Here is a 25,751-nt window from a genome sequence, read left to right as displayed (position 1 = left end):
AAGAAGATGTTCGGCTTCGCTTGGAGATTTCTATTCCTCTTTTTGCTGGGTACTTGTTTCTGTCTCTGCTCTACGGATCCTGCCAGATCTGTGAGAGCCATTAAGGGACGGTTTCGAACATCTTATGCTGCATGGCGTATCGTGCTGTGTCTGACACAACCACAGGGTTCACTGAAGACAGATGTACAAAAAGCATGGGAGAAGGCAAGGCTGGAGTCATCTCATGCAGACATGAACGTGTCTTTCATAGAGGCACCAGTCAAGACAGATTCGCTGTCTTATCCTCTGTCACTGTTAAGCAAATTCTGTAATGAAATCAAAGCTGGGAAAACTGTGTTGAGTCTCATCATTGGAGGAGGATCTGCAGCCAAATTTCTCGTCACTGCTGCAGCTTCCTTGAATATTCCAGCCTTGTGGCTACCATTCACACACGAGGATTTCCTTAGACAGGTTTGTAGTCATGGATAAACTGTTTTCCTAAAAAATAGCTTTTATGTAGTTAACAAAAGATTCGAATTTACAGGGAAATATTGGTCAATACGAAAGTCGTATAGGTTCTAGTACAAGGGAAGTGGGAGCAGCTGCTGCTGCCTTGATGCATAGAGCAAATTGGCATGCATTCACTCTCCTTATAGATACTACCTTGCTGCCAATGACTCATCTTTTACACGCGAACCAAACGACTTTAACACCTAGAACTATTATACATCTTCCAACGAATGACAAGACCTTAAGGATGAGACTCAAAAGAGTTGCCGAAGAGGGTGGCAGTGGAGGAGTCATAGTGATGGGTTGTGACTTGAACAGTGCACGAAGAATCCTAGCTGTGGCTGGTAAATATGAAATGCTTGCAGGAAGATTTCTGTGGCTCTGGTTGGATCTGAAAGCAGAACTGAGACCCAACGAACCAAATATAATCAGTTCTACTATTATACACAGCTCAAGATCGTCGATAGCAACGAATGAAAATCCTTCACCCGTAGAGAGTATAAACCGAAACGCGAATCTCGTAGCGGAAAGCCAGTTATCGTTAAACTCTTTGCCCAGTTTAGCGAACGATATACATCGATTACAAGAATATAGGTGGCAGAGCGAGAGGTCTGTGAACAAACAAGAAGATAGAAGCTTTAATTTTGACGACGACGAGGATATTAGAATAATGGACAAAGAATTGAATTCCAAGGATTTTATGCCAGTCGGTATGCTAGCGTTGAGACCCTCTGGTATAAAATTGATGGGTAGTGACACTATATTATCCAGAATGATCAGGGAGACCTCTCAGGCGCTGGACGAAACATTCTTAGAAGTAAAACCCAGACTGAACCGTTTGGGAGAAGCTCAGCTCGAAGAGAACTTCGTACCAGAATGCTTTCCAAAAAGTAGCGCCAAATTTTTGATGAGCAAAATGAGGCACAATGTTTCCAAGACATTGACTCAGAAGTTAAGAAATTCCGTGAGTCAACTTTCCAAGGACAAGGCTAAGTTCCAGTTGCTGAACTTACAAGCCATAAGATTTCCAGGAAATAAGACTCAATTGAGGTGTGTGTTTAATTAAACGTTCTTTTAAAATAATTAAGTCTATCCTTACAATTCTAAATCTAGATTGCTCCGATTATTCAAAACACTATGTTCGAGATAATGTATTCCAATGTTCTTCCACATAGATGGACGAAAGTCGGCACGGTGAAAGGTGGAAAGGAGGTTCATCTAGACACGATAATTTGGCCAGGAGGTGGAATCGTGCCAGCGTACCTGGAGCAAGGAGGCGAAAAAATTGGCATGCCAATGTATCGCATAGTAACAGCACTGGCACCACCGTTCACGATGGTTACGAATCTACAGGAAGGTCTTTGCTTAAGAGGACTGTTTTGTCGTCAAGAAAATACCTTGATGTGTTGTTACGGTCTAAGCATGGACTTGATGTCCCTTGTGTCTCGTGAACTAGGATTCCGATACGACTTGTATCTAGTAAACGATGGCCTGTTCGGTAAGAGAAACGGCAGCACATGGAACGGAATCATGGGAGAACTGGTCTCTGGTCGAGCTCAATTAGCCTTCGCACCACTCAGCGTGTCTGCTCGTAGAGCAGAAGTAGTCGACTTCACGACACCGTATTTCTTCAGTGGGGTCAGCTTCCTCACTGCGCCAAAGCTCAAGTCAGAAATCTCGCTATTTGCTTTCCTATTTCCATTCAGCACAGAGCTGTGGATCGCTGTTTTTACGTCGTTGAATTTTACTGCTATAGCAGTGGCACTGTACGAATGGTTCAGTCCATTCGGCCTGAACCCATGGGGTAGACAACGAAGCAAGAACTTCTCGATAGCTTCTGCTTTGTGGGTAATGTGGGGTCTTCTTTGTGGACATTTGGTCGCCTTCAAGGCACCAAAGTCTTGGCCTAACAAGTTTCTAATCAACATTTGGGGCGGTTTCTCCGTTATCTTCGTGGCTTCCTATACGGCCAATATAGCTGCTCTTATCGCGGGTCTCTTTTTCCACCCTGCAGTGAGCAATTATCACGATAAAAGTGTAAGCAAATTTTGCTTAGGATAGTATATCTTATTTCTGGATAAACTAGCTAGTGATTGTGTTATGTGTTGCAGTTACTGTTGCAAAGGGTTGGAGCACCAAGAGCATCCGCAGCCGAATACTATGTACAGAAAGCAAACACACAATTGTGGTCTCACATGGCCAGATATTCTTTGTCGAACATCGCCGAGGGCGTGGAGAAATTAAGAAATGGTACTTTAGATATTCTCATAGCTGATACTCCTATTTTAGATTATTATCGGGCGATAGACGATGGTTGTCGATTACAAAAGATCGGAGACACCATAAATGAAGACACATATGCCGTCGCCCTTACTAAGGGTCATCCTTTGAAAGAAAGTATATCTAAAGTTATAGCTAATTACACGAGCACTGGACTACTGGATATCCTGCAAGAAAAATGGTAAGCTACTTTCACAAGAATACTGTCATTTAATTAAAAATTGCAAGTGAATACGGTCGAATAATTGGGGAAAAAATGATCACAACAGGTATGGTGGTTTACCTTGCATTCGAGGAAGAGAAGGAATGGATACTGGCCTTGACCATGAACAAGGAGGACAACCCAGACCTCTGGGTGTAGCTTCTGTTGCCGGCGTATTCTGCCTTCTAGGAATGGGCGTTGTACTTGGTACAATTATTTTAGCTGGAGAACACTTGTTTTACAAATATACGTTGCCCAGATTGAGACATAGACCGGAGGACTCTATATGGCGCAGCCGTAACGTGATGTTCTTCTCACAGAAATTGTATAGATTCATCAATTGCGTGGAGCTGGTGTCGCCACACCACGCTGCCAGAGAACTGGTTCACACGGTACGACAGGGTCAGATCGCCTCCCTGTTTCAAAAGAGTGTCAAGCGAGTAAGTGACTTTTTGCTTCCGTAGACTGTAACTTTTTTCATATATCTACAAGGTAGCCATGTTCCAGAAGGAACACGAACAACGTCGAAGGCGCAAAAGTAAAGCTCAGTTCTTCGAGATGATCCAGGAGATCCGGAGGTGAGAGGCGAAGAATCCATTAATCTTACTTGATTACTCCAATCCGTAAAACTAATCGGTAAATCGTTTCAATTTCGCAGAGTCCAACAAGAGGAAAAGATAGAAACTGTATCGGAAGAGCAAGAGAAAGAGGAAGAGGAAAAAACTGTAAAAGGAAGAGAAAGAAGCAAGAGCAAGAGCCCTCTGATGCCTCGAAGTCCAAAGAGATCAGAGAAAAGCAGAAGTTCGACCAATTTATCAAGTTCCAGGCTAGGATTGTCTCCGATCAGCCTGGAGGCCCCAATGAAACCCAGAGAATTCACTCTGAGCAGCACTAACCTCAGAGCTAGAAGCCCTTTGGAAACAGTAGGTCGTCGCTTGAGCCACGGAGATGGAGGATCACCACCACCGCGTCTAGGCTCTAATTTCGGTGGCAGTGCAACGCTAAGACCGCTAGCGCCAACGAAAAGCGATTCCACGGGAAGTACGACACCAACGATCAAGGGTGAATCCACTGGGGGAGGTGCTCCTACACCCAGATACGCGAGAAGTCCTGCAAAACGAGGGCAATCGTTCCCAGTGTTTGCCACGTTGAGGCCACCACACTCGTCCAGCCATCAAATGTCCAAGAGTCCATTATTATCCCCTAATAATGAACTAACTTCCGCTATCGGACGGAAACTATCTCGTGAATGGGGTTCGGGAACTCTAGATATCAGTAGGTCCTCCGAAACGGTCGCTGGCGGCTGCTCTTATACGCTGAACCAGGAGATGACGTTATCCTTAGAGCGACCGTCCCATGAGAAGATTCAGAACGATCCCCTACCCATCAAGAAGCCTATAAGAAGAGCCAGAAGCCATGAGAACAGAGACACCGGCAAGCTGATGGCCGATCTACCGTCACCAAGACTCACCGCTCAACCGGTGGTAGGAGGCCGATCGGTAAGCGAACGAACGAAAAAGCAGTTAGAGTCCGAATTGAAAGCGATTTTAAGTGCCAGAGCCCACCACCGCGACCTTCATCCCCCTTGATAGACGACAGGCTATCTCACCTAATTTTAATAAAGAGACAGAGAGAGTTCTTGCAGAAGTGAGCCATAAAAGCTTCGAGGATCGTTGCCTCTGAGGGGCTTTGGTTGATTTAAGCAATATCAGATTTATAGGTCAATTTGTAGAAGAAAAAAAAAAATCCGACAAACAGTAAAACAAAAAGATATATATATAAAGGAAAAAGTATATATATATAGACGCAGTGTCTCTGGAGGTAATTAAAGTGTAACACAAGAAAGAGATTCTCTCAAGAAGAAAGAGTGAAATCTCTTTATCTGTTCATGTTGTTACGTACATTGATAATACTGATAGAGTATGTTGATAAAAAAAATGGAAAAAAAGTGCTATAAAACTTTAGTAGATTGTCTTAACGAGTAGCGACTTAAACGAGTAACTAAAGTATTTTCTTGTTGGCATTTTAACTCTACAGAGGCTGTCGGTCTGGGCGAGTCTCTCTTAAAATTATAATATGATTATTAGATATCGTACACTGCCGTATTTCTCAAATTACTTTTGATCATTCGTAGATAACTCATCGATATCTTTCAGTTTGCCATCTGAAACAAATTGGTGATGGAGATTTGAACGACCGCATAAGACAATGGCATATATTAAAGTAGAAAGAATCGACAATGAATAGAAATAAGTGAAAGCTGAGAATCGCTGGTCTACGGAATTTTGCTGACTCACATACTGCCATAAACCTTCTAGTATTTCTCTCATAAGAGGAGAGAAAAGGAGAGACTCGCCCGTAGAACTCTCAGCGTAGAATGACCATTTACTAAAAGAAAAAAATACATAATCTTATTAAAAATTATCTCATTCAAAATAAAAGAATGAATAATAAAATATATTGAAAGGCGGACGAAATTTTAATCGGACGAGTCACTTTTTTACCGAAAGCTGGTATACCATTATATGGAATGAAATTCTATCAGCAAACATTTAACGACGATAATTGTATGCACACATTAATCATTCTATTTGTAATTTCATTCACTGATAGTGGAAGAAATCGTGTGTTTACTGTGCAATAACCTTCCACCAATTATTAGACTGATAGGTGAAGAAAAATTTATCCAGGAATTGCACACACGCATCCACGGATCATTGGAATTGAACACGCACATATATACACTCTCTATCTCAAAATGTTCTTTTCCTCTTCCTTTATACTTTCTTTTTCCTTTTTTTCGTCAAACTGAAAATGAAGGACACGCACATATATACACTCTCTATCTCAAAATGTTCTTTTCCTCTTCCTTTATACTTCTTTTTCCTTTTTTCTTTTTTTTTTTTATTTTTTTTTTTTTTTTTTGTCAAACTGAAAATGAACTATCATCGTTCCAACTTGATCCCAACTACCCAAACTTAGACTGTTAGAATGAATGTGTGGGACTAAATTAATTGAAAATAATTGATGAGCGAGGCCTTAGGAGTAGTCGATCCGCCCAATTCTTTACTTATGAATATAGCGTTTAATCGTATTATCGAACAATTCGCTATATAATTATAAATTATACATAGAGGATAGCGATTTAGTTTCATAGTTTTCTCGTTAGGCACTGTATCCGACACTCGTAACTGAAATTCTTGAAAGTCTAACGAGATAGAGACTCTCACAAATGCATGTTAGTTATCATCCCTGAAATTCAAAAATACATTTCACTAAATTCAGACTACGCTTCAGAGACTCTATAAGACAACATAAGTTGCTCGCAGGCTGACTACATACAACTATTGAATCTTCAATCTGATGTATAACGAGTGTAACTTCTACCAATGAAAGTGTCCCAATTTATAAGTAACTACATTTGTTTTACCATTTACACTGTCAGCACCTACATGTTTACACCTGCCATTTTTTAGCTAACAGACTTTCGAGAATATTTCATACATGATGATGAGGAAACAAAGACAAATATCATTGTGTTACAAACAATAAAGATAATTTCCATAAATTTCTTTCGATTGAATAACAAAGAAAAACGACTGGCTTGCTTGCAATAGCAGATTCAGGAAGTAATCAAAATACAAAGATATAGGGGGCCAGTTTAGAGTCACCCAAGCCTAACTAAATCAAAGATAGACTTATTAAATTAATTAATAGCTGTAACATTCTTTAATAAGTGGGTTCTGCCGGTAATTTAGTTCAGTAGTGATCATATATATTCTTTTCTCCAATTTACTCCAAAATGCATAAAAAAAGAGAAAAAAGAAACCTGTCTTTTGAAAGTCTTTGTACATATGTGTCTTCTACTCTAGATACCTGAAGAGGCATTATTGCACTGAATTAAAGGTCGAGCCCCCTACTTCATTGTGCGCCAACAAGAACCTGTACAGTGTGAGCATTTTATGGAAAGATCAGAGCAAAATTCATCTGTACTTCTACCTTTATTATTCAATTGCAAATCAAATATTCTGAAAATTATTACATGCGATAATCAAAAAAATTGAATCGGCCTATTTAATGTAGAATTTAGTGAATTCCCCTTAGTTAATTAAAACTTTTGGATCTTTTAGTGCTCTTTTCTTTCCATTCTCTAAATTAATATCATGAAGTGTTCTCATTGTTCTCATCAATAATGCCCATAAAAATAACAGATTTAAAATTCAAACTTTCAAAAATTTGAACTTTGAAACAAAAGGAATATTTATTGCTTGATAATAAATCTAATATAAATTTGTATGATTCAGTTATTAGAGATAACTAGTAATTAAAGTATTAATAACATTCTAATAGCCTTAACACGTTATTTCCACGTCTAATGGCAATAAGATTATTCTATACTATAAAACACTGCCATAATTTCAACTATTGTTATATTGATTTTAAGATCCTGCCAAATAATATTATCGCATTAAATATAATGCATTCTTCAGGGCTCTCTTAAAAACAATTAAAACTTCTCAATGAAAGACAGACATTAACTATACATCGCAAATAAGTCAAGAAAAAGAGCATTTCCTCTTCAAATTCACAAGATATTTGGATTTGTCGCTTAATTATGAGAACATTTCCAATATAAGGTACAGAATATACTAACAAATTAACAAATAGGAAGTATCAAATACTGAGGACTTGTTGATTGAATTCTATGCATAGAAAAATGTCTTAATTCACAGAACAAGGTTCCTACTATCTTTGAAATTTATTTTTTCAACAATTACAATGGAACTTTGTACATTGTGGAGATTTAATAGTAAACTTCTCAACTGCATAGAATGCAATGCTAAAAAATTCTTGAGGCTCAATATAGGTACTTCTGTACTACTCTTTCGTTTTGGTAATGCGAGTAAAAACTAATAAGATCTAATTCATAAATACTTATCAAGAACTAACCATTACTTTAAAAACGTCTTTAATTTGGTAGATCAATTGCTACTTACGTTGCATTAAAGTTGCATAAATCATAACTTAAGCGTAATGCAACTTTAAGGAAACGAAATAAGTATTGTAAAATCATAAAGTAGAGGATTACACGAAGTAGTTGTATAATAAATCACAGAGATTCTGTTACGGCGGTGACTTGTTGGCGTACGGTATTAGGTTAGGTTCCTCGTAACCTACCTCGTCTCTCTTGTTACGCCTACTATTATACTGTTATTGTTGAAAACTCCATATTAATAAGAAATAAATATATTGTCTCAAAATAAACGTGGTCTCTCATTTTCCCAATTTCAAACTCCTAAAAACTTCAACCTATAACTTTCTCGTTTCTCAATCCTTACATAATTAACTCATAAATATGTAATGTAAATCTAACGATTGTCATTTTTTATAGGTGAATCTCTCCAACATTTTCAGTTTACCATCAATTTACTGAAACGATGTAGAATACAAATGCATACACATAACTTAACAAATATTTAAAACATATTAAACGGATTCCTGGATGACAAAATGCGAGCCAGAAAAATTACCGGACGTATTGGTTCAAAGGTGCGCGAACGGTCTCAAAGGTAAAAACCTGAGTAGCTGCTAACGTGCTTGATCATCAAAGCGAAATAAATGCAAGTCATTCACGTCATCTACGATCACGAGTGTTGTTTCACGGTCGAACTTTCGCTTGTGTTTGTCTCGTACATAGCCCCGTGTGGTAACCGTATACCTAGACACTGTCTCTTATTACCTTATTATCTCGGTACGACCGAGCTGCTTGCGGTATAGTGACATGTAAATATAAACGTATTCGCTGTTGTCTTCCGAACGATTAATTCTCTGCATTTCGTTTTTTCACGCTTTACCGCCCAAATTTTTCACAGACACACATGTAAAATATTGACGTACGTATTACGAGCATGGGTGGAATGTACATTTTTCATTCAGAAGCCGATCTCGAGTAACGAGTTACTCTTATCAGTCCTTAAGTAATACGTTAGAATAGACGTTAAGATATCGATGCTCATCTTGGAGAAAGAAAAATTTGTCAACTCACAGGATTCTTTGAAAGCACGTGCAAATAATAATTTCACGTCTGACGTGAGCCAACGTCAACATCATATTCACTAGTACTTATTGTTCATATCTGCGCCATCGAGCACGATTAATTAATTAATTGGCAACTTAGCCCTTCAAATTATGTTCGCTCTATCGCATCTCCTCTTCCCTTCTTAATTTATTTTAATTTGGGAAATTTATCAAGATAGCGAATTTTTATTCGTAATTGATTTGCATTTCTCTGTTTTGCCGGCGATTCTTCGGTCATTCTTGTAAGTATTTCTTGTGTTTTTGAAATATGGTTTATATGTAATGCTTAGTTGTGTAAGATTTGTCTATTATTGGTGAACTTAATTCTTTCATAGGTTATTTTAATGGATGAGGAAGATTGTTGTATGAAAAAAGAAGCTTCTAGCAGCTTCCATTCCAAAAATCTTGGATCTAGTTCTTCGTTCATGACCGAGAGTGAAGGCCTAGATTCTACGGAGAAACATGGAGATCTTGGTGACATGACCTTTTACATGGCAAATTATATTAAAGATGCTATGAAGATGATGTTCATCATGCGCAGTCATCATATGCTCACTGATGTTATATTGGAAGTAGGGTCAGAGTTATTCTATGCACACAAAGTAATTTTAGCTGCCGCTAGTCCATATTTTAAGGTAATTTACCTTAAAGACATACAAAAAATATACACTGGACAAATACAAAAATTACATTGGGTTGTTTTCAATATTTTAGGCAATGTTTACGGGAGGTTTGAAAGAATCTGAAATGTCTAGGGTAAAACTTCAAGGTGTCAGCCCAACAACAATGGCACGTTTAATGTATTTCATGTATACTGGCCAAATAAGAGTCACAGAGATTACAGTGTGCTCTCTTTTATCAGCAGCCACCATGTTTCAGGTATGTAAAAGATAAGTACATTTTTCTAGTAAAAAAAAAGATGTCACAGTATCTAATATACTATTTTTACATTTATGGTGCAGGTTAGTAATGTCATAGATGCGTGTTGTGTATTCTTGGAAAGACAATTAGATCCCACAAATGCTATTGGAATTGCTAATTTTGCTGAACAACATGGTTGTCAAAATTTATGTCAGAAAGCAAATCAATTTATTGTTCAACATTTTAGTCAGATATGTCAGGAAGAAGAGTTCCTACAGTTATCGGCAATGCAATTGATAGCACTAGTGAGAAAGGATGAGCTGAATGTACAGGAAGAGAGAGAAGTGTACAATGCAGTGTTAAAATGGGTCAAATATAATGAAGAAGCCAGAGGACCCAAAATGGAGCACATATTGCATGCAGTGAGGTGTCAGTATCTCACTCCTAACTTCCTTAGAGAACAAATGAAAAACTGTGACGTTCTGAAGAAAGTACCTGCATGCAGAGAGTACCTTGCACAGATCTTTAAAGATTTGACTCTTCATAAAAAGCCAGTGGTAAAAGAGAGAACACCTAACACTCGCAGAGTGATATACATAGCTGGTGGTTTCTTGAAACATTCTTTAGATTTGCTAGAGGGGTATAACGTAGATGAAAAAACTTGGACTCAACATGCTAAACTAATAGTCCCAAGATCTGGCTTGGGTGGAGCATTCCTAAAGGGTATGTTTTATGCTGTTGGTGGGAGGAATAATTCACCAGATAGCAGGTAAATTTCTTAGAAGTAAAGATAATAAGAAATTAGACATAACATTTTTAAGAATTTATATGAATTTGCAGATATGATAGTGATTGGGTTGATAGATACAATCCAGTCACGGATCAATGGAGAGCTTGCAGCCCAATGTCTGTACCAAGGAACAGAGTAGGAGTGGCTGTTATGGATGGACTATTATATGCTGTTGGAGGTAGTGCAGGTGCAGAATATCACAATAGCGTTGAATGTTATGATCCAGATCACGATACTTGGACTAACGTGAAGCCAATGCACATAAAGAGACTGGGAGTTGGAGTAGCTGTAGTTAATAGGTGAAACTCGCAAATTATTTAAGGTTACAAGTTTCTTATTAAACTACGTTATCTATGTGAATTCTGGTTATAACAGATTACTTTATGCCATTGGTGGATTTGATGGAACAAATCGACTGAACTCTGTAGAGTGTTACCATCCTGAAAACGATGAGTGGACAATGGTTTCACCCATGAAATGTAGTCGATCAGGAGCTGGAGTAGCCAACCTTGGACAATACATATATGTGGTGGGAGGATATGATGGAACAAAGCAATTAAACTCTGTCGAAAGATATGATACAGAAAGAGATATATGGGATCAAGTCAGTAGTGTCACTATTGCTCGTAGTGCACTCAGTGTTACAGTACTAGATGGAAAATTGTATGCAATGGGTGAGAACCAAAAAATATTTTTACAGTATAGATTTTATTGAGATTTGTAACTTTATTAATGAATGTTTTCTTATTCAATATTTACAGGAGGATATGATGGTGAACACTTTTTAAATATAGTTGAAATTTACGATCCTATGAAAGACACATGGGAGCAGGGAGTGCCAATGACTTCAGGAAGATCGGGTCATGCGAGTGCGGTATCGTACCACCAGTGTCCCATCCATTGTGATCATCTGGATCATAATATATCTCTAGAGAAACCACCATCGTGATATATGTAATTATCAGGTGTTAATTTAAATATTGGTATATAAACGAAATTCTTAATCTAGGGAAACAAATACAAAAAATAAGGCAGAAATGATGAAAATAGTTGCCCAAACGGTGAACGAGTGACAGACTGATAATTATGTATTTTTGAGTTGTAATGTAAGTTCTCTATTGGAAATTGAACTGCATTAACATTCTATAATTTTATTCTTGATAGAACCTTCCGATAGATTCAATGATTTATTTTCATTAAAAATAGCATATATATGTATATGCTTTAAAATCATAAGGACCTTATCTATCCATATATATATATATATTATTTTTAAAATCAAATTTGTATAAAAAAACTTTCTTATTTTTGAATCGCTGTACATTTGTAATATATTATTAAACTAATATACTGACACACATGCACACGCGTGCACGCGGATCTGTATGTAAAATATCTGTATGTAAAATATTCACAACTAATTCGCGCATTTTTGATCTTATCAATTAAATGTATATCCTGCCTAATTATTATATGTTAAGAAATGTTGAAAGACTTGATTAAGAAAAATGAAAAATATATATGCTCGAAATATTATCTGTGTTCTTTTTTAATAAACATTCTTCAGAAGTTCAACGATATTTATAATTATCTATTAATAAAAAAAAATGTGCACTAATTAAAATATAAAATATAAAACTATTTCTTTAGTTTAGAGATATTTCGATTTATATCGTTTATAATGATTCACTACCAGTCCGAAAATGTAATTCAATTGTGGGAGTGTGGGAGTCAAAAACTGGTTCTGTTGTCAAGATGGATCACACTAATCGATATTTTCGAAAGTTGAGGAGCACGGATGCTCCTACCATTAAAATCTACTTTTATACCATATAAAGCGACAATTATTACATTCCAAAGATAATCAACAATTTTTTAATAATTTTATGTAAATAATATCTGTATACATCTAAACTATTCAGTTCCTACTTGTTAGTTATGGTAGGTGTACAGTGAGGTTATAAACATAATGATCGTATAAGCATATTTATCTGAATGATAAACAATACGAAAGAACATGAAAACAATAAGTTCTTTCACGATAATTTCCACCGATCGTAATACAGAAAAAGTTCGGCGGACTACGTGAAATTCAAATAAGTACAACGATGAAATCTGTGTACAAATTGTTTTTTCTGTGCCTTATCTTCATCGTATTGATAATACTGCTTAATTTAACAACTTTTTCTAACAAAATCTACGATGCACCCACCAAAGAAGCTGTCGTTTCTACTACTGTTAAAAAGCTTCAACCACCATCAATAACAGGAGAAGTAACAATCTGTGTGGTAGTTTGTGGAGACAGAGTGGATGAAGCGCTAACTATGCTCAAATCTGCCCTAGTCTTTACATGTAGATCCTTACAGTTCATTATTCTGGCAGAAACCAGCCTAATTCCTGCCTTTAATGAGAAGTTAGCAGAATGGAAGCTATTATCAAACAAAACATTTGATTTTGTTGTCAAGCCTATTACATTCCCCGAAGGCAGTGATGCAGCTATGTGGAAGAAGCTGTTCAAGCCTTGTGCAGCTCAACGATTATTTCTCCCGGTAATTTCATAAAAATCTAATTAACTAACAAAAAAGTATTATATGTATTAATATTTAAATGTATGGTTTATTTATTACAGTCAGTGCTAAATGATATAGATGCTGTCCTCTACGTGGATACAGACACATTATTCTTGGCTCCACCGGAAAAGATCTGGGATGAGTTCAAGAAGATGAATTCTAGCCAACTAGCAGCTCTGAGTCCAGAACATGAAGATCCTAACACAGGATGGTACAACAGATTTGCCAAACATCCCTATTATGGAAAGCTCGGTGTGAATTCTGGAGTGATGTTAATGAATCTGACAAGAATGAGAGAATTCAGATGGATAGAGTATGTGATACCGATTCACAAGGAATATAAATTGAAGATAACATGGGGAGATCAAGATATAATAAACATTATATTCCATTACCATCCTGAAAAATTGTACGTCTACTCTTGCAGATATAATTACAGGCCTGACCATTGTATGTACATGCCTGTCTGCTCAAAAGCAGAGAAAGAAGGTGCTTTGGTCCTACATGGTTCTAGAGGCACTTTTCATTCTCAAAAGCAACCTCCTTTCAGAGCGATTTACAGAGCCATGCAAGAGTACCAATTGAATACAGATCCCTATGACTATCTATTGGTGCCAATGAGAAACTATTTAGCTTTGGAGCATAAGTCAAACTGTGGTAAAGTGTGGGAAGTGTTTATTACTCAGCCTGAGTCACATTTAGGACAACAATAATATTTAAGCATTTCTTCTATATACAAAGAATAATTAATATAGTACTTCCTCTTCGACCTGCTACTGAAACAAATTTTAAACTTGTACACAATATTTAATATACAGTATAGTATAAACAATTCTATTCATACACAGACTGACTATGTTCTATAGTGCATTCTGATTTTATTCGTTAACAAATGCGCTGTGATTGTTACTGTCTAACATAAAAAAAGGAAAAGAACTATGTTATTATAATTATTAGCTAAGATCATTTCGACAATACTCTTTGAACATAGCTTTGGATCAAATTTTTAGAACTACTTTGTATACTTAAAACTCGATGTAAATTACTTTTACGAAAACTACCGTCGTTAAACGAGATGTATACCGTTCAGAATCTTTTTACAAAAATTTTATACAATTGCATTGCCACCAATGCAGAAGCGTTTTGTATACTTGACTATAATTATTTTGTTATTCCGTAATATACGTTTTTGTGATACTTCTCTTATACGGAATAAAAGGAATCATTCAAACTTAACAGAGTGCCATTTACCATCGAATGGAGTCACCATAACGCGCTTTAGCAGTCTGACTCTCTGAAGAGAGGGGGTCATAACGCTGAAAGGGTCCGGAATAAGGGAGCTCCAGTGCGGAGATACGCTTCTACGAGTTACGACCGTTCGCATGAAATCGCGTTTCCTTCGATTCTCTGCTGCAAAATTCTTCAATCTCAATTAAACATTCGTTTAACTTACTTGAAAGATCCCGGCGAAAGACTAACCATAAATAAGAAACTCTAAAACAAAAAGGAGGAGGAGAATGGTATTTGTAATTCACGATGAAGCACGACGATCGCGCAGTCAGTAAATCAGTGTCTTGATAACGATTACACTTGCATTGATAAAATAAAAGCAGATCATAAACCAGTAAAAAGTCAACCGTGAGACGGTACACGTCAGACATGAAGAACTCTTGTGTTTCTTTTCCACGTTGATTTGCATTTGTGTCCGCACGGTAACGTCATTTTCTACTCCGTCCACAACTAAGGTAAGAGATCTTATGGCTGTTTGAAGAGGAATGTTCATTTTTAATCTTCCATGCATGAAACATGGGATACAAAATATAATTGGATAGGCTGATTCTTATATAAGTGACTAATCGAGCAAATAACACTTCAGTGAAGTTAATAATTGTGTGAACAGTAACACGAGTCAACGATCCGTTAAAGCAGTATCATCTTCCAGTGGTTCTCTTGTCTCATAGATCAGGGTCACCATCGCGTTACCACATTCTTATACTATTCTTAATTTTGCTATCTAAAAGTTATAATCTAAAGTTGTTTTAAGATCAAAAAGTTAGGAGAGTTATCTTTTTTAAATTAATCTTCTCATACCGATTAGCGGAGTTCTTATTGACATTTTCATTGCGTTGAACGATCACGTCATCGAGTTATGAAATTTTTTATCGCCTGAGCATTTGTTAAAACAAACAACATTTGTTTTCTCGTTATCGTTGACATTAGTCACACCTGAATAATCCTATTGAAATGAATAATCCTTTTAGAAATTTCTTTTTCTTGTCTTATAAATGATTGTTGTCTTCTAATTCGTTTATGCATTACATTTCTATCTATTTTTTAACCTTTTATCCATCTCTGCCATACATATACGTATTCTTCATTGTAAAATGTTGCTCATGAAAACATATCAACAGTCAGAAAAAACCACTTAACTATGTTAATGTAATAGATTAAAAAAGAATTATCCGGAGGAGGGGTAAAGGAGTATAAGTCATGCATACTGCATATCAGCAGTAGACAAAAGAAAAAGAATGTTTTTGGAAAAACTAAATGCGTTAGCCTCACCCCTTAGATGCCTATTATATTCCTACACGTGTGTGCTTTACATAGATCCAGAAATTTATCGAAGTACAGTGAAGACAAACAAAAGTATTATCTCGGCGATGTCTTGATTTGGGGATTACATAATAAATATAGAATTTGGGACTTGATATCTCAACTTTGATATCGCTAGGCTTCCGTAAAATGTAATTACTTGTACATTGTATTCTTCTTAACACGTAGCTAAAATTTGAAGAAATTCTTGAGAAATTTATTTTCTCGGAGAAATACCTTAAAGTGTAATGTTAGATCAGGTATTAGATTTCGGACGTGAAAGTTGATAATATGTTATTCTATTTCGTTCCATTGGACTTACAAAATACGCGTTATACTCGGTTTAGAAACATTTTTCTTTTTTTTGGAAATTATAGTTATTTATTTGGCCAAACGGTATTTATAACAATTAAGACGTTTTACAACAATAATTTAATTTACGCAAAGACTAGAAACATGGGGCAATAATGTAGAATATGTTAGCGTATTTGCACTGTTTTATATAAAATTTTACTTATATTCTTTTGTCGGTCTGCCAAAAAATTATAAAATACTTAACGTAAACTGGATAAAAAGATATAAAAGTAAGAAACGGAAACACTAACAAATTTTCATTGTACTTTGTACAAAGATTTTAATTAAATTTCATTAATAAAGGTTTGGTGTAAAAATGTTGTTGTAAAAGAAAATAGAAATAAAATACATTGTTCACTTAAGAGACATTAAATTCCACTTAAATCAAAGCTCTGAAGAAAAGACCCGAACAAAACAGAAATGTTCCTGTTCCACAGAGGTAAGCATGTCGTTGTTCAAAGCGCGTGCCGCCCCCAGGTCCCCTACGTCGGAGAAGGTTTTGAACGGTGGATCTCATTACCATAATCATCATAATCAAGCAAATGGTAACGAAAACGATCAGGAAGGGTCTGAAGGGACTCATAATCAACAACAAAATGGTAACCAAGAGCAAAGGCGATCCTCTAAAGTACATAAGCCTCCTCTAGTCTTCTACTGTCAACTGGCTCATGGAAGTCCAACAGGATTGATATCAGGATTCAATAATGTACGAGAACTTTATCAGAAAATAGCGGATTGCTATGATATACCAATGGAAGAAGTGAGTCTCCTGTTATTTGGTTCTTTATACTGATTGTATGATAGAAATAACTTATCTGCTATTTTAGGTAATAGTAGGTGGGTTGTAAAAGAGACTTGTGTTCTGTTGCTTCTGTGTACTAATTAATAATCCATTTTTATAAGAATTTTCTACGCAGAATTATTCAAGAATTATTTTTTGTAATTTATGACAGTAATTCCGATGGATAAATAAAAATCTTCAAATATTTATTCGAAAATTTTCTTCGTCATTTGTTGCTATTATAGTAGAAAAATAGCTCCAAAAATTCTTCCTGTGATTTATTTATTTAGTCATGGTGCACAAATAACACCGAACTCCGTAGGGTGAATATCCCGGATACAGGAAACATCGGTTCCGGGCTATGGCCTCTGGCCGACGTGGCGGATACCAGGGCTAAGTGTAGCTTTCCGTGTAATAACAGGTTGTAAAAGGCCAGTAGCAGCATTTATTAGCCAAGCTGACCAAGCTGACCAAGCTGCATATGTAGTGGGTCATTCAAATCGGGGACAGTATTAAACTGACTTCTATAACACCGTTTAAGAACCTTGGTGAAAGTTAACTTGTAGTTAATCGCATTTAAGACATAATTCGCGAAACTTCTAACAATATGCAGATGATGAAAGGAATTAACCATATAGATATTAATACAGTTAGATTTATATTTCCATTAAAAATGATAACTATCTTTATTTTTATTCAAACTAAAATAATTTAACCTCTTTCAATTATTTTTTACTATTATTTTGTTCTTGTTTTACTTTTTGCTACATATAATGTAAAGTACTGGCGTATGAAAGGGGAAACGAATGTAGTGGGGAGGAAGTTGCTTTGATGATGTGGAATAATAATAATATACCTTTGATACATCTTCCGCGTCTACCATAAAATATATAAAAATTATTATACATCTTTTATTATTTCAGATCCTCTTTTGTACCCTGAATACTCACAAAATAAAAATGAGCGAGTTATTGGGAGGCCAGATAGGAGTAGGTGACTTTATATTTGCACACAGAAAAGGTAAAATTATAAATTTTCAATCATCGACTGTTTTATCATTGCCGAGAACAAAAATTAAATTTTTTAAATATTACTTTTAGTCGAAACCCACTTCAACTATTATTAATTTCACTTTTTTTTAGGGAGACGTAAAGAGATAGAATTGGTGAAAACGAATGACTCCCTCGGATTAACCATAACCGACAACGGTACAGGGTACGCCTTCATAAAGCGCATCAAAGAAGACTCGATAATCGATAGGATAAAAGTGATCGAGATTGGAGATCACTTGGAAAAAATCAACTCCACCAGTCTAGTTGGCAAACGTCATTTCGAAGTGGCAAAGGTGTTGAAAGAGATCCCTAAGGGAGACACATTCACGCTAAGGCTTGTGGAACCATTGAAAAATGGTTTTGCCAATATTGGTCCACGAGGTGATACGAAGAAAGGAAAAAAATCTGGTTATGGAACTGGAAAGGAAACCCTCAGGTTCAAAGCTGATGGAAGTGCACAGATTATAGAAAAGGTAATTAATTATCAATAGAAAAGGAATAAATTATAACATAGATATTTACAAAATATTCATTTCTTCTTTGGCTGTTGATTAATAGGTGGATGATGCTGCCACCATAGCCATAGAGAAGATCAACGTGATCCTAGAAAGCTTCATGGGCATCTATGACACGGAATTAGGTATTCAATAACGTATTACAAATTTCCAAGTGTATTACAAAGCGTGATACATTTATACATTTTTTATTATTACAATATGTTTTAGAAATATTGTATTTCTAAGTAATGTTTGTTCGATTTTCTTCTTTAAATAGCTACACAAATTTGGGAGCTTGCAGAGGACAAGCGCAACAGCAGTGAATTTGCAGAAGCAATCGATAATTCGGATTTAGAGGCTTTCGGATTTACGGATGACTTTGTCATTGAGTTATGGGGCGCTGTGACTGATGCCAGAGCTGGAAGACATCGATGATGTCGACGATTATGCCAATTAATAGAATCAAACAAGGAAAGAGCCAAGAGGATCCCTTTTCTATTATTAGTAGCTTAAAATTTGTGCCGTAAAAATGTGGCATGCAGATAACAATTGAATTGTAAATTAATTGTAGTAGTTAACGCTTAGAATTTGTACAATTTATATTATAAATTTATACATATTTAAAATTATACAAAATAAAATAATAAATAAACTTGAAAAAATTATATATATCTTTTATCATAAAAATAAAACAATAGGATAAATAAACAAATCCAAAGATTTGAACAAACACCGAATCATTTGGCAGTTCATTTGTACCATTTGCCAACTATAATGTTAAATAATACAGAGATAAAACAGAAATAAAACAGGAAGAAATAAGTAGTAGATAAGTAAGAGATAAAGTTTAAGAAATTATTACAAAATCATTTTGACTGATGTGTGATATATGGTAATTCCTTCCTTTAGAAATACAGAATGCTTTATCTCGTCTAAATTGTGATCTTTGCATATTCTTGTTATTTGAATCCGAGCCAATAAAAATCAACCAATGACAATCAGAGAAACATGTTATCATGTTATCTATGAAGTTAGTGTCAAATACTAGTGTACTGCTGATTTAACGGTCTGCAAGATTTAACCTACGTTGGGAGTAAATTTTTATTTGAAAAATGATTTTTTCTATAAGTAGGGTCGGCTGTATATTTTTTCGTGCTAACACGAGATCTAAAAATAATTACAAATATCTAAAATTGTCAAGAGTATGTAATATTAATATAAAAATATACCGACTAACCCATACAACCTGTACATTTCTTATTAGATGATTTATATTTTTAATTGTAATATTAATTGTATTTATTGTGAAATAAATTTTGTTATAAATTTTGTGATATATTTTAATGCCAAGTAACTTTTACTCTTTTAATTTCTATATATACAAAACTGCGTCATTTATTCATAAAAAAGTTCATATATTTGTTATATTTATTATGCTCTTCTTTTTTAAGTTCAATAAAAATGGAATAACATTTCTCTTTGCCAGATATGTACAGTAAATTTTTCTACAAAAGCTAATATCCCTCACTTGGAGGAAGAGGTACCAAAGTTAAAGTCACCGGTAGGAGATGGAAAGGTATTCAAAAGTGTAGACGAAGCTATATCGGACATGCCAGATGGGGCTAAGCTTCTGGTTGGTGGATTTGGACTTTGTGGCATTCCTGAAAACTTAATTGCAGCAGTGTTGAAACAAGGTGCAAAAGATTTAACTGTTGTTTCAAATAATGCAGGAGTTGAAGACTTTGGATTAGGTATACTTTTAAAAGAATGTAGGATTAAGAGAATGATTGCTTCCTATGTTGGTGAAAACCCTGATTTTGAGAAACAGTACCTCAGTGGTAAATTGGAAGTTGAATTAACTCCACAGGTAAATATTAGTAATAAAACAATTTTCAATTAAATTACAACACAAAAAATTACACAATAATACTTTCAATATACAGGGTACACTGGCAGAACGTATTCGAGCAGGAGGAGCTGGTATTCCAGCCTTCTACACTCCCACAGCATATGGAACGATAGTTCAAGAAGGTAACGTCGTTGTGAAATATGATGAAAATGGGAATGCAGAAATATCTGGAGAGCCAAGGAATGTAGCAGAGTTCAATGGAAAAAACTATGTCTTGGAAACTGCTATCACAGGAGATTTTGCTCTTATAAAGGCTTGGAAAGCAGACAAAGCTGGAAATTTAGTTTTTCGAAAAACAGCCAGGAATTTCAACCCAGTAATGTGTAAAGCAGCTAAAATTGCTATTGCAGAAGTAGAAGAAATTGTAGAAACTGGTCAATTGGACCCCGATCACATTCATGTACCTGGAATTTTTGTGGACAGGATCGTCAAAGGCCCATCATACGAGAAACGCGTGGAAGTGCGTACATATTTTTGTCAATATAAATATTTCAATAATTTGAAAAATTACTAAAACCTTTTGTCTCTATTAGAAACGATATACGAAGCAAAATATGAAACCCAAAAAAGTAACACCAGCAAGTAAAGCAAGAGATAGAATTATCAGACGAGCTGCGCTCGAATTCAAAGACGGCATGTATGGTGAGGGATTTAAAAAATTACAAATATTTTCACTTAAAACACTTAAATAAATTTAAAAAATTTCTTTTTAAAAATCCTTTACTAAATACATTTTTTATAGCTAATCTGGGAATTGGTATACCCATGCTGGCTTGCAATTACATTCCCAAAAATGTAAAAGTAACATTGCAATCTGAGAATGGTATTCTTGGCATGGGTCCATTCCCAGATGAATCAGAACTTGATCCAGACTTAATAAACGCTGGGAAAGAAACAGTTACAGTCGTTCCAGGAGCCTCTTTCTTCAGCAGCGACGAAAGCTTCGCAATGATTCGAGGGTACTTATAGAAAAGATTGAATATTAAATAGTTTTTTGGTAAAAGATGGTACATTTGAATTTTTTCAGAGGTCACATTAATTTAACGATGCTCGGTGGGATGCAGGTATCAGAGAATGGAGATCTGGCTAACTGGATGATTCCAGGAACTATGGTGAAAGGAATGGGAGGTGCAATGGATTTGGTTTCTGCGGAGAGCACAAAAGTGGTGATTACTATGGAACATAAAGCTAGAGATGGAAGTCCAAAGATTTTGAAAAATTGCACCTTGCCTGTCACAGGTAATTTTTACATTTTAATTCTTTGTAAGATAGAAATAGTTACTCATCTTTTAATTCCAGGTCAACAATGTGTAGACTTAATAATCACGGATATGGCTGTATTTGAAGTAGTTCATGGAGAAGGATTGAAATTGATTGAAATTGCACCGAACATTGATATCAGTGATATTGTTAGTTCTACAGGTTGTGAATTTTCGGTGGCTGACGATCTTAAAGAAATGGGACAAGTGGATTTGGAAGATTGTCAGTAAATACACGTTCCTGAACATTTTTAAATATAAAAAATGAATATTAAAAAGGTTTGTTTCGTTCAAATTCCGAATAATACTTAAAATTCTTATTTTCTAATTGTAAAATTACAAAGTCATACCTTTATCTGTAAGAACTGTAAAGTTTAATTATAAATGTAATATAAGTGCACTGTTTCATGCAATATAGTATTTAGTTTTCAACACAGGTAATATAATTTTGTAATATATATTCTAAGGCTAAGGAAATAATAAATTCCAAAAAGAGAACAAGCTCTGCTTTTATATTTCTATCGGTCTAAGACCTACAATTAAAGAAACTACTCTCTAAATTTGGCTTTTACTTTTGCTGGAAGTGGTAATAAATACAGAACACTGTTTAATATACTCAGTCCGACAGCAAAAGCCAGAGAGATTAATAAGTTTAAGTCAACATTCAATACTTCTGAAATATTTTCGCCTTCGCGGGTGAAACGTTCTATTAAATACGATCTCCCATCTGGATATCTACACAGTTCTGGTATCCCAGGACACGTGAAGCTTTCATTATAATGCAAATTTAAAAATGTAGGCACATCAATGGCTAATTGATTTAGAGCCAATGATGCGTACCTAGCAGGTAATGCAGTGGAAACTGCTGCAAGCCAATACGGCAGGCCTTTCAGACTTCTGATGGTTCCTGATGCAATTACCAGAGACACCAATGTCATGTATAACACCATTATTGCACCTGTAATGGGTCTACCAACCACCATGAACACTGCAACAGTTATTTGTTCTGCTGCCACATAACTGGCCCATAAAACACCACAGGCATAAGCCCAGGTAGACAAATCTAGCTCTAAAATAGGTGTCAGGATACCAATGGTGATCATGGTAGACACAAAACTTAATGGCAAGCTCAGTAATGCATATGCGGTCAAGAACATAGCTCCGCCATATAGACCTTCTCTTTTTTCTTGATAGTATCTAGCCCTATATCCTGGAACTTATTAATTAATAGACGTTACATAATAATAGTATATCTATTAGTTCGCCTGAGAAGAGATTGATCTACATGCACTTACAGAGGAGAGCTGTGCATGCTATTCCAGCAACATAGAACAGAGTTACCACATTGAAGACAAGACCACTTGTTTGTAGAAATATTCTGGATTGCACAGGAGTCGAATGCGAATACAAAATACTCATTAAAGCTATTGAGAATGGTAACAATAGTAGTCTGGCAGCAAAGTGCCCTAAGCCAGATTTATTGAAGGCAAATGTCGTTGCCAGACTTCTTCTAAAACGTAAAAGTTATAGTAGTATTATTCTTTTGGGAGATAGCATGCATTTGTAAAAATACATACAAATAAAGGGCAAACAAAGTGGAGAAACATCCTGGTTTAATTCCACGCCCTAAACCTTTATGCATTATTCCTAAAGATGTATCTTTAATATTGGGTGGCACTTGAGGCGCCTCTTTCATGTAAATAACACCCTCGGCTTTGAACTTTTCAACCAGAACGGATATCTGCTGATTAGATTCTAAGAAACGATCTCTCGAGCGACGATCGACAGTTGATAAACACACTAAAGTTACCATTATCACTACTTAATTAAACGATTATTTAATTATTTTATTCCTATAGATACATACTTACAGTAATACATCAAAGGATTTTCGAGTTCAGGACATGGGAAACCGATATAAGTGAAATAGTCCAACATACTTCTAGTTGGCCCCGAATAGACAACTGCCCCCAAACATAAGAGAGTCACGCGACTCACGAAAGGTAGCACGTCCGATCTAGGAGTTTCCATCGTTAGGACAACGATGGATCCTCTTCTGGTTGCGTAAGACCAGAGCATAGACACGATTAAATACGTGTTTAAGGGATCGGTATCCCATGTGGGCTCGTCCAGAAGTAACAACGTAGGATCTTTAGCCAATTGTACGCCCAACATTAGTCTTCTGTATTCTGGTTTCGTCAGATCATTTACCGATCTATTTGCAACTTGAGACAAAGCCAGATCAGCTAGAGTTTGTCGAACTCTGGCTTCCCTGTTGTTTAAATTGGCAAGCCATGTGGCATAGGTCAGTGTCTGTCGAACTGTTAGACTAGGTAATAGATGACACCTGTGTGCAACATATCCACCATGTCGTCTAAACAATTCTGGAGTTAATAAATTGTTATTTAGACTGACTCTACCCCTAGTTTCTCCCTCCGCCCTTCCAGCTAAAAGACAAGAAATTTCCGGATGGTTTCTAACACCTAATTAATTACATTTGCACTTAAATCATTACCTTACCGATGACATCGAGCAAAGCTCTTTTTCCAGATCCCTTGGAGCCTAAAATCGCTAACACCTCGCCACCGTGAACTCGGGCGGACACGTCTCTCAGTACAGCAGTAGGTTCCGACTTACTCAAACAACTTCCTTCAATGACTACAGCAGTGGAATGAAACACATTGGAGATATCGAGAGTACAATCCGATGGGATCATCCTGGATCTTTCTGAATTATCTCATAACGACCTTTTGATGAAGAAGACAAACTTAGTTTCTACTCGACTGTATATGATGGTATACTACAAATCTCGAAGATGAAATTTTGTTAGAACGGAGAAACAATGGTTCTTCCAGTAAAATAGTATTTGGTCACGGGGATTGCACTCCAGGAAAGCACGTAGGATGGACAAAACGATGTATAAACTGACACTGCGGCTAGAGAAGTGAACATCGCATGTAAAACGTAACCATCGGTAGGGATACCTGGCTGGGAGTTGGCTTCACGAGGTGAATGTCTCCTTTGAGACGAGTTTGGTGGGAGGAAGATAGCATCAGTGATAGCTCAAGGGTGTACTTGCTAATTTCAATCCCCAGTTCCCTTCCCAGTCTCCAGAATCACACACAAAAGAAAAATCTTCTCTCAAATAACTTTATCTGTAACTACTAATCTTTAACAAACATTCACAACTTTATATACGGAATTTTATCCTAATCGAAAGTAGATTTAAACACCTTTTCAATTATAATAAATCATCCTTAAATGCTTTGTAGATATTGATAATAATGGAACGTAATTACAAATAAAAAAAGAGGCAGAAATAATATTCAATCAGCTTCATACTGATGTAATTAGAAGTCAGGGGTCAGATTTTTGGTAGGTACGTCATTGCAAACTTGAAAGACTAACAAGGAAGGAAGGGAATACAGAGAGGGGGTTTTGTTGGAGGTTCGGAAGGCAAGTCTGTCAGAAGGCAGCGTTTAGAAAAGGCTTCTCGGCGTTGGACATACCAATGCCATTGCGGTATCGCGATCACGGATCGGGTGATGCGTTCGCGGGCTCCGTCGTGCGATTCCTGAGCTGACGAACATAGTGTTTGTCTTTAAAATTCCCGTTCAAAGTTATCAGGAGGAACCAAACGAAAAAGAGGAGACCAGGAACAATCGGCGGAATGGAGAAGCAGCATCACCTTGACTCAACCAGGCTCGCTTGAAAGCTCATCCTGAATACCGGTGGTGAGTCATTGTCATGAAGAATCTCCGGGAACGTATCAGGTTTCGTGGCACGCGCAATTCCTGACGTTCACGTGCCTCCTTGTCGCACATGAACACTATTTTTGTAGAAAAAATCACCAAACAATTACCTATTGTTTGTTTGTTGTCCCTCCGCGTAAAAATAATAATAGAGAGAACCATGATTCATGGGTAGTTGCAACATTTTTTACTCAAGTACCCCAAGATGCTATTACGACAGAGGAGAAGTCATATATGATCGAATTCTTGTTAGACACGGAAAAAAGGGAAAATATAAACGGTTGG

The 25,751-nt window shown here is 36.2% G+C and overlaps 6 protein-coding genes and 2 long non-coding RNA genes across 12 annotated transcripts; 5 read left to right on the top strand and 3 right to left on the bottom strand.

The window, feature by feature from the left end:
• The first annotated feature begins 6 nt into the window (after positions 1-6).
• Positions 7-6,386, top strand: LOC132914391 (uncharacterized). Of its 2 annotated transcripts, none has more exons than XM_060973462.1 (7): positions 7-450; positions 524-1,539; positions 1,665-2,526; positions 2,601-2,950; positions 3,039-3,411; positions 3,482-3,549; positions 3,630-6,386. In XM_060973462.1, exons 1-7 carry the CDS (start codon positions 7-9, stop codon positions 4,558-4,560), a joined length of 4,044 nt encoding a protein of 1,347 aa, XP_060829445.1. In that variant the 3' UTR covers positions 4,561-6,386. The 2 variants fall into 2 exon arrangements, with proteins under 2 accessions (XP_060829445.1, XP_060829444.1); XM_060973461.1 differs by having other exon boundaries at positions 3,479-3,549.
• LOC132914420 (uncharacterized) lies at positions 6,011-8,851 on the bottom strand. The gene is made up of 2 exons (XR_009659583.1): positions 8,712-8,851; positions 6,011-6,223 (listed from the first exon to the last, which is right to left on the bottom strand). It is a non-coding gene; the product is annotated as an uncharacterized LOC132914420 (long non-coding RNA).
• Positions 7,583-8,626, bottom strand: LOC132914416 (uncharacterized). Its single transcript, XR_009659579.1, has 2 exons — positions 8,503-8,626; positions 7,583-8,401 (listed from the first exon to the last, which is right to left on the bottom strand). It is a non-coding gene; the product is annotated as an uncharacterized LOC132914416 (long non-coding RNA).
• LOC132914401 (kelch-like ECH-associated protein 1B) lies at positions 8,535-12,236 on the top strand. Of its 2 annotated transcripts, none has more exons than XM_060973480.1 (7): positions 8,535-8,553; positions 9,385-9,684; positions 9,764-9,928; positions 10,012-10,679; positions 10,751-10,999; positions 11,076-11,374; positions 11,462-12,236. In XM_060973480.1, exons 2-7 carry the CDS (start codon positions 9,394-9,396, stop codon positions 11,647-11,649), a joined length of 1,860 nt encoding a protein of 619 aa, XP_060829463.1. In that variant the 5' UTR covers positions 8,535-8,553; positions 9,385-9,393; the 3' UTR covers positions 11,650-12,236. The 2 variants fall into 2 exon arrangements, with proteins under 2 accessions (XP_060829463.1, XP_060829462.1); XM_060973479.1 differs by lacking the exon at positions 8,535-8,553 and adding an exon at positions 8,861-9,291.
• A 182-nt stretch (positions 12,237-12,418) lies between these two features.
• Positions 12,419-14,506, top strand: LOC132914409 (glucoside xylosyltransferase 1). The gene is made up of 2 exons (XM_060973492.1): positions 12,419-13,249; positions 13,330-14,506. Exons 1-2 carry the CDS (start codon positions 12,809-12,811, stop codon positions 13,981-13,983), a joined length of 1,095 nt encoding a protein of 364 aa, XP_060829475.1. The 5' UTR covers positions 12,419-12,808; the 3' UTR covers positions 13,984-14,506.
• A 111-nt stretch (positions 14,507-14,617) lies between these two features.
• LOC132914412 (PDZ domain-containing protein GIPC3) lies at positions 14,618-19,211 on the top strand. Of its 2 annotated transcripts, none has more exons than XM_060973496.1 (6): positions 14,618-15,015; positions 16,654-16,976; positions 17,921-18,017; positions 18,140-18,522; positions 18,608-18,689; positions 18,824-19,211. In XM_060973496.1, exons 2-6 carry the CDS (start codon positions 16,662-16,664, stop codon positions 18,979-18,981), a joined length of 1,035 nt encoding a protein of 344 aa, XP_060829479.1. In that variant the 5' UTR covers positions 14,618-15,015; positions 16,654-16,661; the 3' UTR covers positions 18,982-19,211. The 2 variants fall into 2 exon arrangements, with proteins under 2 accessions (XP_060829479.1, XP_060829480.1); XM_060973497.1 differs by lacking the exon at positions 14,618-15,015 and adding an exon at positions 15,635-16,014.
• A 352-nt stretch (positions 19,212-19,563) lies between these two features.
• LOC132914403 (probable succinyl-CoA:3-ketoacid coenzyme A transferase, mitochondrial) lies at positions 19,564-22,215 on the top strand. Its single transcript, XM_060973481.1, has 7 exons — positions 19,564-19,748; positions 20,033-20,413; positions 20,490-20,915; positions 20,989-21,097; positions 21,198-21,414; positions 21,483-21,694; positions 21,755-22,215. The coding sequence occupies exons 1-7, from the start codon at positions 19,659-19,661 to the stop codon at positions 21,943-21,945; spliced, it is 1,626 nt and encodes a 541-aa protein (XP_060829464.1). The 5' UTR covers positions 19,564-19,658; the 3' UTR covers positions 21,946-22,215.
• Positions 22,199-24,686, bottom strand: LOC132914400 (ATP-binding cassette sub-family G member 5). Of its 2 annotated transcripts, none has more exons than XM_060973478.1 (5): positions 24,235-24,686; positions 23,586-24,161; positions 23,292-23,514; positions 23,010-23,221; positions 22,199-22,930 (listed from the first exon to the last, which is right to left on the bottom strand). In XM_060973478.1, exons 1-5 carry the CDS (start codon positions 24,428-24,430, stop codon positions 22,263-22,265), a joined length of 1,875 nt encoding a protein of 624 aa, XP_060829461.1. In that variant the 5' UTR covers positions 24,431-24,686; the 3' UTR covers positions 22,199-22,262. The 2 variants fall into 2 exon arrangements, with proteins under 2 accessions (XP_060829461.1, XP_060829460.1); XM_060973477.1 differs by having other exon boundaries at positions 23,010-23,224; positions 24,235-24,449.
• Positions 24,687-25,751: the final 1,065 nt, after the last annotated feature.

The sequence above is a fragment of the Bombus pascuorum genome, chromosome 15 (assembly GCF_905332965.1).
Source record: "Bombus pascuorum chromosome 15, iyBomPasc1.1, whole genome shotgun sequence".
NCBI classification, from domain to species: Eukaryota; Metazoa; Arthropoda; class Insecta; order Hymenoptera; family Apidae; genus Bombus; species Bombus pascuorum.
Note: the sequence above shows the minus strand (reverse complement) of the source record. Positions and strands in the feature narration are given on the sequence as shown.